Genomic DNA, 15,113 nt, shown 5'->3' with positions numbered 1-15,113 from the left:
TAGTGTGTGAATGAGATATGAAAAGATGAAAGCAACACCTGTTACCTATTCTGGCTTAACAACTGGTACCCCATCATTCCAGCTAAAACAACAAAATGTTGTACATCTGGAACCTAAAAAGAATAAAAGAAACGATTATTATTAGCAGCTTCATAACTTTCAAGAGTTTCATTTCTGATTTTCAATTGTTTCTATACACTCTTCGCTGAAATTCAATAAATCTTACAAAACTAACTGTGGAAAATTGTTCTTCCCCAACCACAATCAACGCTTCACGGTGCTTTATTACACTGCTTTTTTGGTATGACACCAATTGTTGACGTATGCCGGTGAACGCCTCTTTTTTTTTTTATGATAAAGCATTATGGCCATTGGGGTTGCTTGCCAAGTAGCTCGCGAAATTCGAGTGTTGCCACGTAGCGACATCTAACCTTATAAAATGTTCGGCGGGACTTACCCTAACTAAACTACAGTCTACAACTACATAAGTACCTATGTATAATTTTTTTTTCTACTCTAATGTTTTTCAGGAAAGAAATAATTCAAACTGAACTAATCTAATCGATATTTTTCGCTACACTTTTTTCGGTTTTCAATCATCCTCTAAATCGAAAATTGATTTCTTCAAAAAAACCTGCTCAGTGCTACCACCTGTCGGCTTAAGAAGAAACCCTTTGCCTTCTCCAAAGAAAGAAAAAATTTGAAAAAAAAAGCAAACAAACTGAATGCTGAAAAATTTAGTAAAAGTTACGTTGGTTTGGCATAGTTCCCAAAAAGTGTGATATCATACTAATATCCATCTTTGTTTGGACTTTTATTGCCTGACATTTTGTATTTCTTCCTACAAACGATTGCTAATAATCTACTAATTAAAAAAATTCTCTTCACTATTGTACGTAATGCAACAAAAGATCTGCACGCAAGAGACGTGAGAAACTAGTTTAATGTAAAAACTGTTGTATAGCCTTCATTGAAATATTCCGTCATTATTAGATCAATTTATTCCGGTTTGTTCGCCTTCAAGCGCTCAAGGTTCGACATTCGAATGAGTTCTGTTACTTTTCAAATGTTGTTGCATCACGTAATCCACAAAAGGTTTGAAGGTTACAACCCAAATTCTTTTCGAAATTCTAGATTACCCTATGTCTCACCTGTTGTCCCAGTATGAACCGCAGTTAATCGTAGGCTACTTAATTTAATTTTACTCCCTCCTCAAAAAATTAAAAAGATTCAATATAGCACTTCAATTGCTATTATTTTCTCCACTGATTTATCGATTGGCTAGAGACGAAAAAGTTGCTATGGAAATCTTACAGCAAGAAAGGTAGTAATTCAAAAGAATGTCGGCTATGTTTGTTCTCGATCAATCTTTGCAGCGACGACACACATTGCTGCTGCTTTCTTGGGATGGAAAGCTCCTTTGCCTTTCTCTGCTGGTTGGCAACACCATCGTGCATATTGGTCACAAATAACCCATGAGCTGACTAGATTCTAAAGCGGATCTAGGCTATCCTATATAGCCTTTAGGAAAATATACTACTTGAGCTTTACGTTGCGATTCCCGATACATTTTTGGCGTGTCGTTGTTCGGATGTAACGAATTACTATTTTGGGCATATAAAAGATACATCACGAGCGAGACAGTGGACACACATATATGTCCACGTCATTTAGTTCACCGACAGAATGCCAATGATGCAACTTTCCGCGTAAGGAGCATTTCAAGAGGTTCCACCATCTCAAAGAGTTTCACTGTTTGCCGTGTGAATAATGAGCAAATCACATAATCAAAGGATATTCCATGTGAACGCGCCTGTAGCGCTTCCTTTTTATATAACTGCTCTTAGGGTATTATTTTTTTCTTCCTTTCATGGCCACGGTTAACTATTATATGATTGTAGGTTTGGACTTTTTTAGTATCATTAATTCCAAATCACGAGGGAACTCGATGATTCTTCAGCCCTGTCGGCGGTTGCAAGCTGATTTCTTCTGAAGAGTTGCGTGGCTTTTACAAATAACCTTTAGGCTTTATACCTTATTGAATTTTAAAGTCCATTTCAAGAAGTAAAAAATCGGAGGTACAATAAAAGAGAAATTGGACGTCGAATGTTCACCAATAAAAGGTTTAGTATCTCTGACATTCTACGTGAAGAGATTGGTGAATAAAACATTTAAGGCAACACTAGCTGTCCATCTAGTTTTAAATATTCATGCAAAATACCGGTTTGGGTTTGGACATTGAAGCACTTTCGAAGACACTCGAGTAACTAATACTAAATGGCTAAATGCTATAAATACCCATTTTACTAGTAATAGGGTAAAATACACAACTAGCATAGTGAAAACAAATTATAGTCGCTAAGGGCGCGGTCTAGTTGATACTAGAATGTGATTATTTGTAAACGAATGCCAAGTCCGACGTGAAAATAAAACTGGGTCAGACAAAAAGTGATCGCCCTTCACCGATTACGCTAGAGTATATAAGCCTCATTTATCTATTTGTCCTATCATTCGTGAAAGCGATCAAGCAAGTCAACATGAAGCTGGTAAAGAAAATCAAGTTGCTCAAAAATCGCCAAGTTAATTCTTATAATCAATTCCATTCCTTTTAACATGTTTACAGTTCATTGTCGCCGTCCTCATCGCCGCTGCTGCTGCAGCTCCTTCCAGCTACCCCTCGTACGAAAAGAAGTACGAGAAGGACTACAAATACCCCGAGATCACCATCACCAGCCAATCTGATGAGCGCAATCTCGATGGCAGCAGCCAATGGAGGTAATAAACTATTTCTTCTTATTTAAACTAATTTGCAATTCACTAAACAGTTTAATTGTGTAAAACAGCTACGCCCAGTCTGACTACACCACCCGCGACGAGTCCCAGGTCCAGAAGAAATTCACCGTCACCACCGTCGATGATTACGGCAAGGAATACACCAAGGAAGTTATGGGCAACACCAACAAGGGATCTTCCTACTGGGTTTCCCCCGAAGGCGAGAAATTCACTTTGACCTGGGTTGCCGATGATGCCGGTTTCCAGCCCAAGGGTGATCACTTGCCCGTTGCCCCCGTCCATGTCTACGAGCTCCCAGTTGCTCCCGTCCATGAATACGAACTCCCAGTTGCCCCCGTCCACGAATACGAACTCCCCGTTGCCCCCGCTCTCCCCTACAAACGTACCGGAGCCGGTTACTAAATGATTTAAATGCCATTGTGGCTCATGTGCTAATATGAGCTGCCCTATGTCAACTTAAATTAATTTATTCTAAATACAAACAACTTTTCTTTATCTCGGTCAAATTTAGTTTTATCCATTCTTTTAATAATGAAAAAATTCTATATTCTTCTAATTTGAGGTTTTTCGGCAGATCATCCCATTGCTGTTCTTCCAAGAAAATCAGAAGGTTTCAAATTATGAGAAAGAATAAAGCAAAACTGTTGAAACTACAATGATTAATACTAAAGCACGAAAGAGCTTAAAACTTGTTCTGCAGGAACAACACTGGATTGATTTTCCCACAAACAACCTATGTGTGTTTCACAATTCAGATTACTGATTGATTTAAAACTTACAAAATATTGCAATTTTGATCTCTAAAAGCAAAGAGCACATAGAAAGTTTTGTGTTTAACAGGCTTCTTCAAATATCAACAAGATTACTGCTTTCCTGATAAACTAAAATTACTTTAACATTATATGTAATAATTTCAAATTGTATTTTACCTTCAAGCTGGATTTCGAATATTATCATTCCGTTTTATTTTTAATCTTAATCGACTTCGAGTCTTCGACTCGCCTCGTTTTTGAAACTTGTAAATAAAACGAAGCAGACGACACTCTTCTTAGAAATCGATATAAATCATTTTTTTAAAATATCGACCCCTCTCATTCAAACCGCTCAAAAAGACAAAAACCATAAACGTAGTTTTCTCACCCGCACCCCAGATCCATTAAACGGATCGGAATTATATTAGTATCAATTAATTCATTTCAACAAGCTGCCTCAAGAGTAAAAAAAAAGTTAAAAAATAAAACCTTTTAGGACCCTCTTGGAAAGCAAAAGGGAATCAAATCTACTCTCCTGTAATAAATGAATAATGGGTAACGCATTAACTAATCCATAGACACATCAGATAAGCTAGCGTTCTTTATCGTGACTTATTTATTGAAAAAAAAAAGTCTATGATGGATAAGTGACCCACTTTTACTCTTCACCTCACTCCCACATTCCGTCTCAAGCCTTGTTTGACGAAGAACGCCAACAAAAAATGAAAGTGTGTTTAGAGTGATTCATCCTTCTCGGAGAACTTGTTTTCTGTATTTATTTTGCTGTTGGGCAAATGCCGAATGTAATACACGCTACACATTGAGTCGACCATGAGGCCTGACGAGAAAAAAAAAAGGACCGACTCTCACGACATAGGAGTGATTCGCATGCATAGGAAAAACCAACGATAACGTGGAAAATTACTGGATAAGAAAAAGGAGAACGTACAAACTGCTGAACCTAATACAACTAACAATCAACAGGTGGACATGAGTAGATTTGGCACACACAATGTGCCCCGCTATAGCTCCGTCGTGAACAAAACACTGAGTCATATTTGCACGGACTCATAACATGACGCGATCGATCGGCAGCAGCACTTAGACGAAAAAGGCCTGGTAATCCGCCGCAAATGGATGGGGACCGAATGCGAACGGATCTGCTAGATGATAAGCATCCACAGCATTGTCGTAAGCCACTGTGTTGAAAGGCACCGGGATCGGAGCCTGTGGAACAGCGGCGACGGGAAGTGGCGCGGGATGGATTTGCTGGACGACAGCAGGAGCGTCCAGAACCAATGGAAGCGACGCTGGAACATTCACGGGAGCATAGAAGGGAAGTTGAACGGGAACTTCCACCGCGGCGACGGGGACTTTGTAGGCTTCTTTGACGACGACGGGAGCACGCACGATGGCGGGAACGGCGACTGCGGCTGGGCGAGCGGGAACATTGCGAGTGACGGAAACGGAAGTGTCGCGACCGCCGCTTGGTCGGTGGTTGATGCTGTAAGCGACGTTGCTGTCACCCATGTTGAAGAATACATTGCTACGACTAACAGGAGTCCTGGTTCCTAATTTGCTGCTGGTGAAAGCGACAGACGTGCAGTTGGCGGCTACAAAGATAGAAAAAAGGAACAGAATGGCCTATGGTTGCGTTGGCCATTGCCATCCGGAATTAGTCGTCAGCTGTGAGGATTTTTTAATTGAATCAAAATGTTGTTTGTACTTACAGTTTTCATTCTAGGACTTCGCTGATGCTCAAGCTTTCGAGAGGCTTCTAAATCACGGACTACCTGTTGATCCTCTGAGCATGCGGGTTTATATAGAGCACAATGTAAGACTTTGGGTGTTATGTTGTCGTGTTGGGCTTCCTTAATGCGGATGGGTGCGGTCGTGACCTTCCACGAGCGGGAGTAGTCTAAAAAAAAAATTAACTGAAACCTTCATTGAAGTGAAGATGTTGTTCCCTTCAATGTCGTCGGGTGTTGTCCTTCTCATCTTGATAGCCATGGACATTGGTCCAGTCTTCATTCTTGCTGTGGAACGGTGCCGTGTTATGATTTGCCAATAACCCAATCAAGGTCTTTTGGATGAAGTTATATTTTTCCGCCTCCTCCTTCCTGCCGTATGACCATAGAGTGATTTTTGTATTCATTTTATCCTCAAGCAGCGTTAACACGATCTTCATAGCCACTACACACTGCACTAACCTGTACGGTATTATAAAGTTGCAATTCCGTCGTCAAATATCCAATCCTTATAAGAATTTTAAAACTGGCTTTATTATACTGCAGCTGATGTCTGGCCATGTCTCGACAAGGTACTCTTTTCAACAGCACCCTTAAACCATCTTCCTGTTATTAAGGTGGGGCTCTTCTGGTGAGGGTTAAGAAATCTGAACGCCAGAAATTTTTTTTTCCAAGGACGTCATCTTTAAAATTTGAGGTCTTCCTTGCCAGATTTTCATATAGGGCAAGATTCTGGCAAGATTGATTGCTTGGGATCATGGATTATTCTCTAGCAGTATTGAGTTTGAAACCACATAATTGATAGGAAACCTGCTGGCGGCCACCATCTCCAATTTTCAATTTCGTTGCCAAAAGTTGTTTCCTTTCGAGCGCTTGACAAGAAGAAGGCCAACTCAGAAGCTGCAGCTTAATTCAGATAGACTCGCTAGAATTTCAATTCATTTCCATCGGTTGAAATCAATTTTATTTTACAACGAACTGCTTGAATATTATTTCACTCCTTTTTGTCGATTTGATTTAGTAGACACACATTAATCCTGAAGAGATCACGTCGCCACAACTGCCTTAGTTGCAGTGTTGCAGTCAAATTTTTGAAATATTTCAAGAGAAATTTCGAGACAGAAAACGATTTATTCTCAAATTGCAAAGTTATCCTGCAATCTCGTTCTCCGCCTTTGAACCCTCGAAATATTTGTAGAGAGAGTTTCAGTCGCCAGGGATGCACAATATGCAATTAGATCATAGATCACCGTCATCATGCACCAGAATAACCTGAAAGCAAAATGGTATTACGATTTATCATATGGCAGTTTCAAAATGTGAAAGTATAACCCGTATAAAATAAGAAACGCAGAGACAAAACTCAATGTGAAAGGTTGCAGCAATCTGCCCTTGTCTTGGAGAATCGCCAACATTTGAGTTGATTTTCCCAAACAATGCGAGATTAGCCAAAAGGTTACATCGCTATAGATATCAGAGCTATAAGAGATATATATCTGTGCCGGAATTTAAAACAGTCGCTATTGTTTCGATGGGATCGAAGAAACAATAAGAGTTGCTGGTCAATATACGGTCTACCGAAGGCATGCGCCAGGAAGTTCGCCTTTTTAAGTGTGTATAACCTTCGGAATTACCATCAAAGAGAGAGAGAGAAGGGGGGGGGGGGGAGGAGGAAACGGCAAGTTAGCTTAATGCTTGGCTTCTCCGTTCTACTTACCGAATCAGTTATTTCGTTATGGGCAAGCAATTGGAGTCGGAGGAGCCTTGGACACCATCACGTAAGCCGGATGAAACTTCTGGAGACAGTCCAAGGTCTCCGGTTTCTCGTCCGTCAGAGTACTACGCGAAGAACTTTGGTTATTTAACTACCTTCGTGCGCAACTCAGATGTCTTGATAAGCACGCTCCGAATTAACATTAACGTTAAACTACTGGCGTAATGTAAACTCGTTGTCGTTTATGGTTGAACGTTAACTCCAAATTTGATACGCATCTTTCGTTTCCCATTGGACGGCCAGTTCGAGATTGTATCGCATAGCACTTAGGAAACTCGAAACAACTTTTCAAACTTATTTGGCTCAATTGAATAATGGAATTCGCTTTTCCCCCTAATTTTTCAGTTAACAACAGTTGTTAATGGACAAAACTCAAATCTCGACGATGGGAAACTTCCGTTTTTATTGCGTTACAAACTAAAAAAAATCTTTGGTGTGCCGTGAACATGTCGTTTCGTAGATCGTGAAGCGAGTGCAATACTCTAGGCTACGAAAATTAAGCCGGGGTGACCACCAGCAGCAAACGGGTAATAAGGGGAGTAAGTGTATGGATAATAAGCGGCTGGATAATGTTTAGGTTGGCGAAATGAAGTAGTAAACGGGGTGTAAAATTCAGTCCCGGGGTAGACGAACGGATAGGCGACGGGCGGATGGACTGCTGGTGCGGGAACAGTAACAGGAAGGTGATGAACGAAGTGTTGGGGAACGGGCTCCTCTCTCTTGACGGATACGAAAGAACTGTGTCCTCCAGTCGAATCCGGTCTGTGATCGATGCTGTAAGCGACTTGACTGCCACCCATGTTGAAACGGACGTCACTGCGACTGACGCCGGCGGAGGCCGCCGCAACGAATACCAAACACAGAATAACAACCTGTCGAGTCAATCCATATTACCATCTCAAAATAAATCAGAAAATTCTGGCCGGATTACAGATAATATTGGTAAAGATACTCACGGATTTCATTTTTGGAGCTGAGTGTTGTACGATCAATGCTAAATGGATTCGCTGACTTTGCAGTAGAGAATGAGTTGAATCGTTTGAGAACTCCACCTTTTATATGGTGCACAGCAGACTGGCCACAATTGGATTTCCCAGCACCAATTAGTTCCCGATGCTCTCGTTCACCATTTAACGTAGCTATTAAAATCGGGAATAAGAGTTCCGGTGGGCGCGGTACATTATCTTCTCACCCTTCAAGGGGGTCTGTTACCTCTGCAGTTTCCGGATGATTTGTGACCTTCACTTAGGTGAAGGTTAGGCGCGATCGGTGGGCCTTCAAGGCCTGTATATCGATACGCTGATGTACACTTTTTCACCAAAATGACACGGCAGGTAACATACAGCTCGTTGTTTTTGAATAATAAATATGTAGAACTCGCGAGATTAAGACTTGCGTACATCCGTTTTATTTTATTAGAAAGGATTGCACCTTTTAACATTACCTTTTTGGGTGTCCGTGAATTTATTTCGATTCCACGGTAAAAAAACCTTTTGTTTTAACTTCCGGCTACCCCGCCGCCGTTCCGCCGAACAAGAGTATAGGTATACGTATTGGTGTTTTATGTTATGCTTTCCACTTTGACCATGACTTGGTTAAAGTCTAGATTTTATTTGTATTGGTGCTTAATATTTTACAGCAGGGTTTAACCACCAATCTACCCGACTTTTCAAGATGTTAACAAATCAAACCAAAAGTCGGCCAACGTGAATCGGTTTGACATTGTATTGTAGGAATAACCAGATTATCAACTAAAATAATAGGCATTACAATTTACGTACTGTCGAGTTTTACCGCCTTGGCGAAATAATCGGTATAACAGTTCGTCTGACGAATGCAACAGGGTTTGCAATATAATATGGCAAATTAATTATTAACATAATAGTAGTTGTAACTATTTGCTTGGTGATTTTCTTCTTCGACGGCGGGCTCTTGGATTGTTTCAAAGACAAGGCCGTTTTTGTTTCTTCTGATCTTAAAATTCCACCTTCTTCGGGCGTTGAAAGCTGATCTCAAATTGTCCAAAGTTTTGATGAAATTATTGAATCTCCTGTACGGAGTGTTGGTCTGGAAGTGTATCAACCGGTTGTCAGATAAGTCGCCGGTCGTGTCAAATGACTCATCATTGTCAATATCATCCCGGAATTCCATTTTATTTTCGGGCTCGAATTCTCTGTCAACCACACTGCTGGGATAGTATGGGAAAGGGCGTGGTGAACAGGGAAACACCCGGAACTCGGGAAAATCTTCAGGATAGTACGGCCCTTGGTACGGCCAGGGAGCTGGAAAGTGTTGATCGTAAAACGGTAGCAGCGGGTAGCCGTGGCGACTGGACGGGTCATAAAACGGATATCGCCAAGCACTTACGGCTGACGTCAGGGCCAAAAGCACTGCAACGATCTGTGAGAGCGGAAATAATACAGGAAATGAAACTATGGAAAGCTAAAAATAATTTGCGGTGGAATGTTGAAATATCGGAACAAATCAGGAAGTAAATTTATATAATTAAATCAGTAATAGTGATTGAATCTCCTTACGTATTTCATGGTAGTAATCGACTGTTTGTTGGATGCTTTCTGCAGCCATTGAAGCTACTTCGACTGAGTTTTATAGTACCGACGAGGGCGAGTTTTGGGAAGATCAAACCGACAACTTTTTTTTTCTTCTTCTGATGGCTTCCGTAAACACGACAAAGCTGGTAATGGAATTTCAAAAACGAGTTCCTCCCTCGAGTTCCTGCCGGTTCCTGCTGCACATTCTTTTTTGGATAAGCCGATGGAATTCGAGTGAATGCTGAAAATGAAATGATTTCCTTCGTGGATTCTATTCTCTTATTCACGCCAATTAGATTGACCTGTTGTACTGGTTTGATTTCCTCGGAATATAGGAAAAGATTGCTTAAGTTAACAGTCGTGATGTGTGTTCTTTAACTAATGTAGAACATCGATCATCAAGTTATCTGTCTTCAGTCCTAACTAAAAGTGAAATGGGAAAAATAAAGGTCATTGAATTCTTTATCAAATTTTTGTGTATTTTTTACTGATTGAAAAAAATCTCACGGTGTAGGAGGATTTCAATAAATATTCGTGAATGACCAACAGGCATGAATTACACAAATTATTTCAATAGTTGGTATCCTTCAGCTTCAATAATCACAGATTCGTTTTCATTATCGATATCCGCTGGTGCACTTGAAACTCCAGGGTAATTGATAACTGTCGGTGCGCTAGCAGTATTCACAGGTTTGAAGCCCTTAATCCAAAATCGAATCGGTCTAAATATTACTCGGTTTACTCCCGAAAATAATAGATTTAGAAATTCTTGGACAAGATTAGCCGGATTAGCGTATATGTCAACAGAATCATCATCGGTGGTCGAAAAAAGTTCTAGAGTTTTGTCCGACAGAGAAAGCTTGGATTCCATCCCGCTTAGTCCATTCATTGCAAACGCACCAGTGTCTACCAAATGATGCAGTGAATAATAAGGGGACACGTAAGGAACGTAATAATACATCGGAGTATTGATTGGGTAACCAAAGTTAACATTTTCCTGGATATTAAGCCGCATCATGGGCACGGCCTCTACGGTCAAAAGTGTCAAAATCAATAAGTACATCTGTGAATCGATTGCCAAAGAATTAGCGAAATTATTGTAACATTTTCAATAAAATGTCGTAATTTGAAATGTGCCTTACGAATTTCATGCTGGTATACTATAAAAAGTTGCACAGTTCTTCATCCACAAACTCACATTGTGATAACCGCAGTAACTACACGTGAAGCTTTTATACCGGCTTGGCGACTCACCTTGAACTTGCATTTCATCATGTTATCTTCTCATACATCTAATATAAGTAAAACTGCCAAGATATATTTTCACTTGCCAGAAGCTTCTCAAAAACAAGTTCTTCCAGCCATTCCATTTCAGTTCGATCAACCTATCCCTTTCGGATGCGTCCGATGAGGAGACAGCACGAAGAAGATAACCCTCAAAGGCAGTCAATAACCTTACCAGCACAGTCGTTGGGTCTCAAACGATTGTGGATCAAAATTTATTCGATGCCTAATAAGACGTTGTTGGTCAAAACCCTCCGGTATTTTCGTTGGATGGATGCCAGCCAACACCCCAAATAAGTTGTGAATATTTTAAAGCGGGTATATAATAATGCGTAATAATGCATTTTCTCGATCTATCAACCTGTTTAGTAATTTCGTCTTTGATCTGTTTAATTTTATTCGAAAAATTCATTTTAGAAAGCCAACAACCTCAGTTGTACACCAAATGGCGAATACTTATTATTTAGGAAGTATAATCTGCATTTTAATGAGATATTGATAACTTTCTGAGCTGTCGTTTATTGTAGCATGGTGCATCCATAATCAGATACGAACAAAAGATAGGGATAGAGATCAATTGGGTTTCAATCGGATATCACGGTCGGGGTCGGGCAAATGGATTCAATAAATTCATACTTGAGGTAAAGATAGAGTCGTTAATGTTGTTTAAAACTGGTCTCATAAGTGGTGGTCCACTGGAAACAGTGGCAGGTCTATTTGGCCGATTGGAAAACAAAGAGGGCCTGTTGAACAGTCGGTGGAATAACGTGAGTAGAGGATAATGATACACAGCGTCAGATGCAGACGAAAAAGATGGGCCAGCATCAGTCGATCCGGAATGGAAAGTCGATGCGGATGCGGATGCAGAAATCGCTGATGTAGGAAGGGTATGCGCTGTATTTAGAGGGTTCGAGGTGAACCATTTGCTTTCATTCTCGTCGTCTTCCATGCGGAGGAGTTCGTCATTGTTTAAAAGGAACTGCTGGTAAAAGAGAGGCGAATAAACAGGGCCGGAATAATAATCCGCCGGAGTCGGTTGAACGGCGTTAGGGTAATTTATCTGTGGGAAGGACTTGAAAGTGTAGGTGGGGTGCTGAAGTAACAGCGGAGCTGTTTGATGCTGTTGGGTGTTAAAGGCGTAAGCAAAGTTGCCACCCTGGCGATATGTCTGAACCGTACCAGCATCTACAATCGCCACCAGCGCTAAAATCAATGGGACTGTCTGCATCAGTGAAAGAAATGTTGCACAATTTACCGATTGAGTTGTTTGTTTGATCTTAATTCACTTACGAATTTCATTTTGGTGAACCGTTAGTATACTAATTAATATCCAAAGTTCCTCGCCGTGACAACACGGAGATGCTTTTATCCTGACGTAAGACCGAGACACCACTGTGAACATTCGTGTCATCTTCCCGTCCGAGTTTATCGGAAAGACTTTTTTTTAAATAGAATCCTGATTTGTCTATGCAGGTTCCCTGAGGTGTTTGCTCTTGTCCTTCTTCGCCCTTCAGAGCTTCGTGAATGCTCCGCTAAGTTGCACCATTGCACTCGATACGGACATTTTGAATTATTATAAGGCAACAGCCAACAACCTGCTTTATAAAGCTGAAGGCATTTCATTAGAAACCGGAATTGTTGTTGCATTTTTTTGTATACTCACTTTTAATTGAAAATGCTGCAGTGTCATCTACGATTCTAACTACAAATAGTTTACAACAAAATTCTTCTTCGAATCTCTTTTTTTATTTCAAAAATAAAAAATAAATGGAATAGTATCTGGTAGTTGCTACCTTATTGTTGCGCCTGATGTGTATTGCATGTTTATTTTGTGATTTTTACAGTTGTAATAAGCGATTTATCAGATTATACAAATTCGGTTATGTAACTTAGAACCGTTAGTTATACTGCTGTTGAAATTTGACTGGAATTAGGAGTGAATTCAGGTTATAACGCACTGGTGGGCTAATCGCACAATCTCGGATACATATAGCAAATCTGGGCTTGAGCTCGATAAGTCAAAGATAAGGGCTCCATGGATTCAAACATGGTGTTTAATGTATTCTTCGTCCCAAGGGGCGCCATCAGAGGGGTGTTGGGGAGAACGTGACGGAAGAAATGCAAAAGTCGAGTCATCGGGCTGTTAATGACGTCGTAAGCCAAGTTGTTGCCAAGCGGAATGAACTGCGGAGCCGGTAAAAGTTCCACTTCCACGACGGCCAAAGCCAAAATCACGGCGACGATCTGCTGCACGTATAGACCCCGGAAACCGTTATAGTTTTACTTAATTTTTCAGGATTTTAAAAAATAACAATCTGTTTATTTTTTTTGTACTTACAAGTTTCATCGAAGCTTGTTGATTATTTGTTGACCTCAACTCGGTTTCTGACGCCATTCGTTACACTTCAGAACGTTTTATACGGCAGAGTGTGTAGTGGAACGACACACGTTACGCGAACCTTTTTTCTCCCCCAAGACCGGTTTGGTTTTCCTACTTAAGATTGCGCTCATCTGCCAGCAGCCAAGTCCTTCCTGGTATTCAAATTTCAAATAAGGTTATACATGTTGTTGCTTTGATTCTGTCAAAACGAAGAGATTGTTTTCCTCATTCATTTTCATTTGCTTGCGCGGGGCGTTTCATCAAAGATGTTCTGGCCACAACAATATCAGCAAGACACGCACTGCTGGACCGTGCCAAATAAAAATCCCGTTTTGATTTCGTATTAGTGGAGTGGTGGCTGCTTCGATAATTATTTCAGAAGAGCTACTCTCAATCGAATTACCAGTTATTGTACCGATGAGCTATATACGGTCACGTGTCCAACCATATTCGGAGCAACTTTGTTTACTTCGATTTGTCTTTTCCTTGGTTATACAATCCGAATAAGGTGAGCTCATCTGTTATGGACAAACTTTATTCAGATTTGGGCGTGGCTCGTCTTCTTTTCCGTTACGAAAACTAGCCTACTCTCAACTCGCATGGCATAAAATGTTTATTTTCAGCAATCCTACTTTTGCGGATAATAGGACAATGAAGGAATCGACTCTGTAATTCGTAGCACGATCAATCTAGATTTTTCCGCTGCTCTTGTCACTCCCTCGTACCAGTTTTTAGTTTTAATTCGTGCATCGATGAACTACTGCGCAATCGAAACAAGTCCGCTTTTTATAAAAATAAAAAGTCTTCATTTTCGAATATTAAACTGGAATTCATTTTTTTCGTGCTGCCGTTATAAGTTAATTCAATTGGATCAGTTTCAATTGATATTGCAACATAAAATATTTTTTTTTTGTATTTTTCCCTTTTCTAACCGATAACAAAATCACAAGTTCAATGAGTAAATATGCATTAAAAGATAATCAGGGATAATTCGTGGTCGAAACGGTCATATAATAAGTGGTCAATCGGTGGTCAACAACAATAACAACGGGCGGATTTTAAGCGGCCTGAACAACAACGGAATCAGTGGCCTCGACCGGCTTCACTTCAGCGGCCGGCTTCACCGGCTCATCAGCGGCCAGGGGAAGGAGTCCGTACCCGGGGTACACCAAAGGAGATCCGACGCCGTACGGGTAAGCGCCATATGCGTAAGTGGATGGATAAAGGTACGGAGAAGGTAGGGCGACGGATTCGACCTTCTTGGCCTCGGTGGTCGCCTTACTGATTTCAACGGGGTTGATCAATGGGTATGGGGCAAAGGGGAAAAAAGGGTTGACGAAAGGCAAGGCAGTTTCGACCTTCTTGGACTCAACGGCTTTCACGTCAGCAGCAACGGGGTTGACCAGCTGGAATGGAGCAGGATAAGGTAGAACATGCTGGACGTAAGGCAGGCTGTTGACTGTGTAGGCGAAATTGGCACCCTGCTGGCGATTGTAAACGATTCCAGCATCAACGACGGCCAGGGCCAAAACTGCTGCAACAATCTGCTTACATATAAAAATGAAGGAATTAAAAACGACAATTTAAATCTAGAATTGAAATGAGATTTTGACTCACGAATTTCATGATGACTTCGATGATCACAGCAACTCTGAAGAATCTGGTGCTTGTTGATGTGAATTCGCCAAGCTTTTATAGTGACGTCCCAGCACGAAGTCAAGTTGGCGAAAACTTTTGTTTTATTTTCTACCCGACAGCGAATTAGACGCGAAGGATGTATACCCCCAATTTGCACTTGTTGCCAGTATAGTAATAGCGAAGATGGGTGTG

At 40.8% G+C, this 15,113-nt stretch overlaps 5 protein-coding genes and 1 long non-coding RNA gene across 7 annotated transcripts; 1 reads left to right on the top strand and 5 right to left on the bottom strand.

Moving 5' to 3' along the window:
• The first annotated feature begins 2,441 nt into the window (after positions 1-2,441).
• LOC124314845 (cuticle protein CP14.6-like) lies at positions 2,442-3,292 on the top strand. The gene is made up of 3 exons (XM_046780246.1): positions 2,442-2,546; positions 2,624-2,775; positions 2,844-3,292. Exons 1-3 carry the CDS (start codon positions 2,538-2,540, stop codon positions 3,193-3,195), a joined length of 513 nt encoding a protein of 170 aa, XP_046636202.1. The 5' UTR covers positions 2,442-2,537; the 3' UTR covers positions 3,196-3,292.
• Positions 3,293-4,295: 1,003 nt separating this feature from the next.
• Positions 4,296-5,395, bottom strand: LOC124314832 (cyclin-dependent kinase inhibitor 1C-like). The gene is made up of 2 exons (XM_046780221.1): positions 5,276-5,395; positions 4,296-5,189 (listed from the first exon to the last, which is right to left on the bottom strand). The coding sequence occupies exons 1-2, from the start codon at positions 5,282-5,284 to the stop codon at positions 4,647-4,649; spliced, it is 552 nt and encodes a 183-aa protein (XP_046636177.1). The 5' UTR covers positions 5,285-5,395; the 3' UTR covers positions 4,296-4,646.
• A 2,053-nt stretch (positions 5,396-7,448) lies between these two features.
• Positions 7,449-8,149, bottom strand: LOC124314879. The gene is made up of 2 exons (XM_046780294.1): positions 8,024-8,149; positions 7,449-7,939 (listed from the first exon to the last, which is right to left on the bottom strand). The coding sequence occupies exons 1-2, from the start codon at positions 8,030-8,032 to the stop codon at positions 7,550-7,552; spliced, it is 399 nt and encodes a 132-aa protein (XP_046636250.1). The 5' UTR covers positions 8,033-8,149; the 3' UTR covers positions 7,449-7,549.
• A 629-nt stretch (positions 8,150-8,778) lies between these two features.
• Positions 8,779-10,889, bottom strand: LOC124314921. Its single transcript, XR_006911337.1, has 3 exons — positions 10,762-10,889; positions 9,605-10,682; positions 8,779-9,467 (listed from the first exon to the last, which is right to left on the bottom strand). It is a non-coding gene; the product is annotated as an uncharacterized LOC124314921 (long non-coding RNA).
• Positions 10,890-11,402: 513 nt separating this feature from the next.
• LOC124314817 lies at positions 11,403-12,357 on the bottom strand. Its single transcript, XM_046780201.1, has 2 exons — positions 12,194-12,357; positions 11,403-12,125 (listed from the first exon to the last, which is right to left on the bottom strand). Exons 1-2 carry the CDS (start codon positions 12,200-12,202, stop codon positions 11,499-11,501), a joined length of 636 nt encoding a protein of 211 aa, XP_046636157.1. The 5' UTR covers positions 12,203-12,357; the 3' UTR covers positions 11,403-11,498.
• A 1,813-nt stretch (positions 12,358-14,170) lies between these two features.
• Positions 14,171-15,045, bottom strand: LOC124314848. Of its 2 annotated transcripts, none has more exons than XM_046780250.1 (2): positions 14,901-15,045; positions 14,171-14,827 (listed from the first exon to the last, which is right to left on the bottom strand). In XM_046780250.1, exons 1-2 carry the CDS (start codon positions 14,907-14,909, stop codon positions 14,342-14,344), a joined length of 495 nt encoding a protein of 164 aa, XP_046636206.1. In that variant the 5' UTR covers positions 14,910-15,045; the 3' UTR covers positions 14,171-14,341. The 2 variants fall into 2 exon arrangements, with proteins under 2 accessions (XP_046636206.1, XP_046636205.1); XM_046780249.1 differs by having other exon boundaries at positions 14,171-14,830; positions 14,901-15,000.
• Positions 15,046-15,113: the final 68 nt, after the last annotated feature.

The sequence above is a fragment of the Daphnia pulicaria genome, chromosome 10 (assembly GCF_021234035.1).
Source record: "Daphnia pulicaria isolate SC F1-1A chromosome 10, SC_F0-13Bv2, whole genome shotgun sequence".
Taxonomy (NCBI): Eukaryota; Metazoa; Arthropoda; class Branchiopoda; order Diplostraca; family Daphniidae; genus Daphnia; species Daphnia pulicaria.
Note: the sequence above shows the minus strand (reverse complement) of the source record. Positions and strands in the feature narration are given on the sequence as shown.

Excerpts from the sequence above, each read along its gene's own strand:
- LOC124314845 (XM_046780246.1), top strand. Across the intron at positions 2,776-2,843 it reads GATGGCAGCAGCCAATGGAG|CTACGCCCAGTCTGACTACA; the intron begins GTAATAAACTAT and ends TGTGTAAAACAG.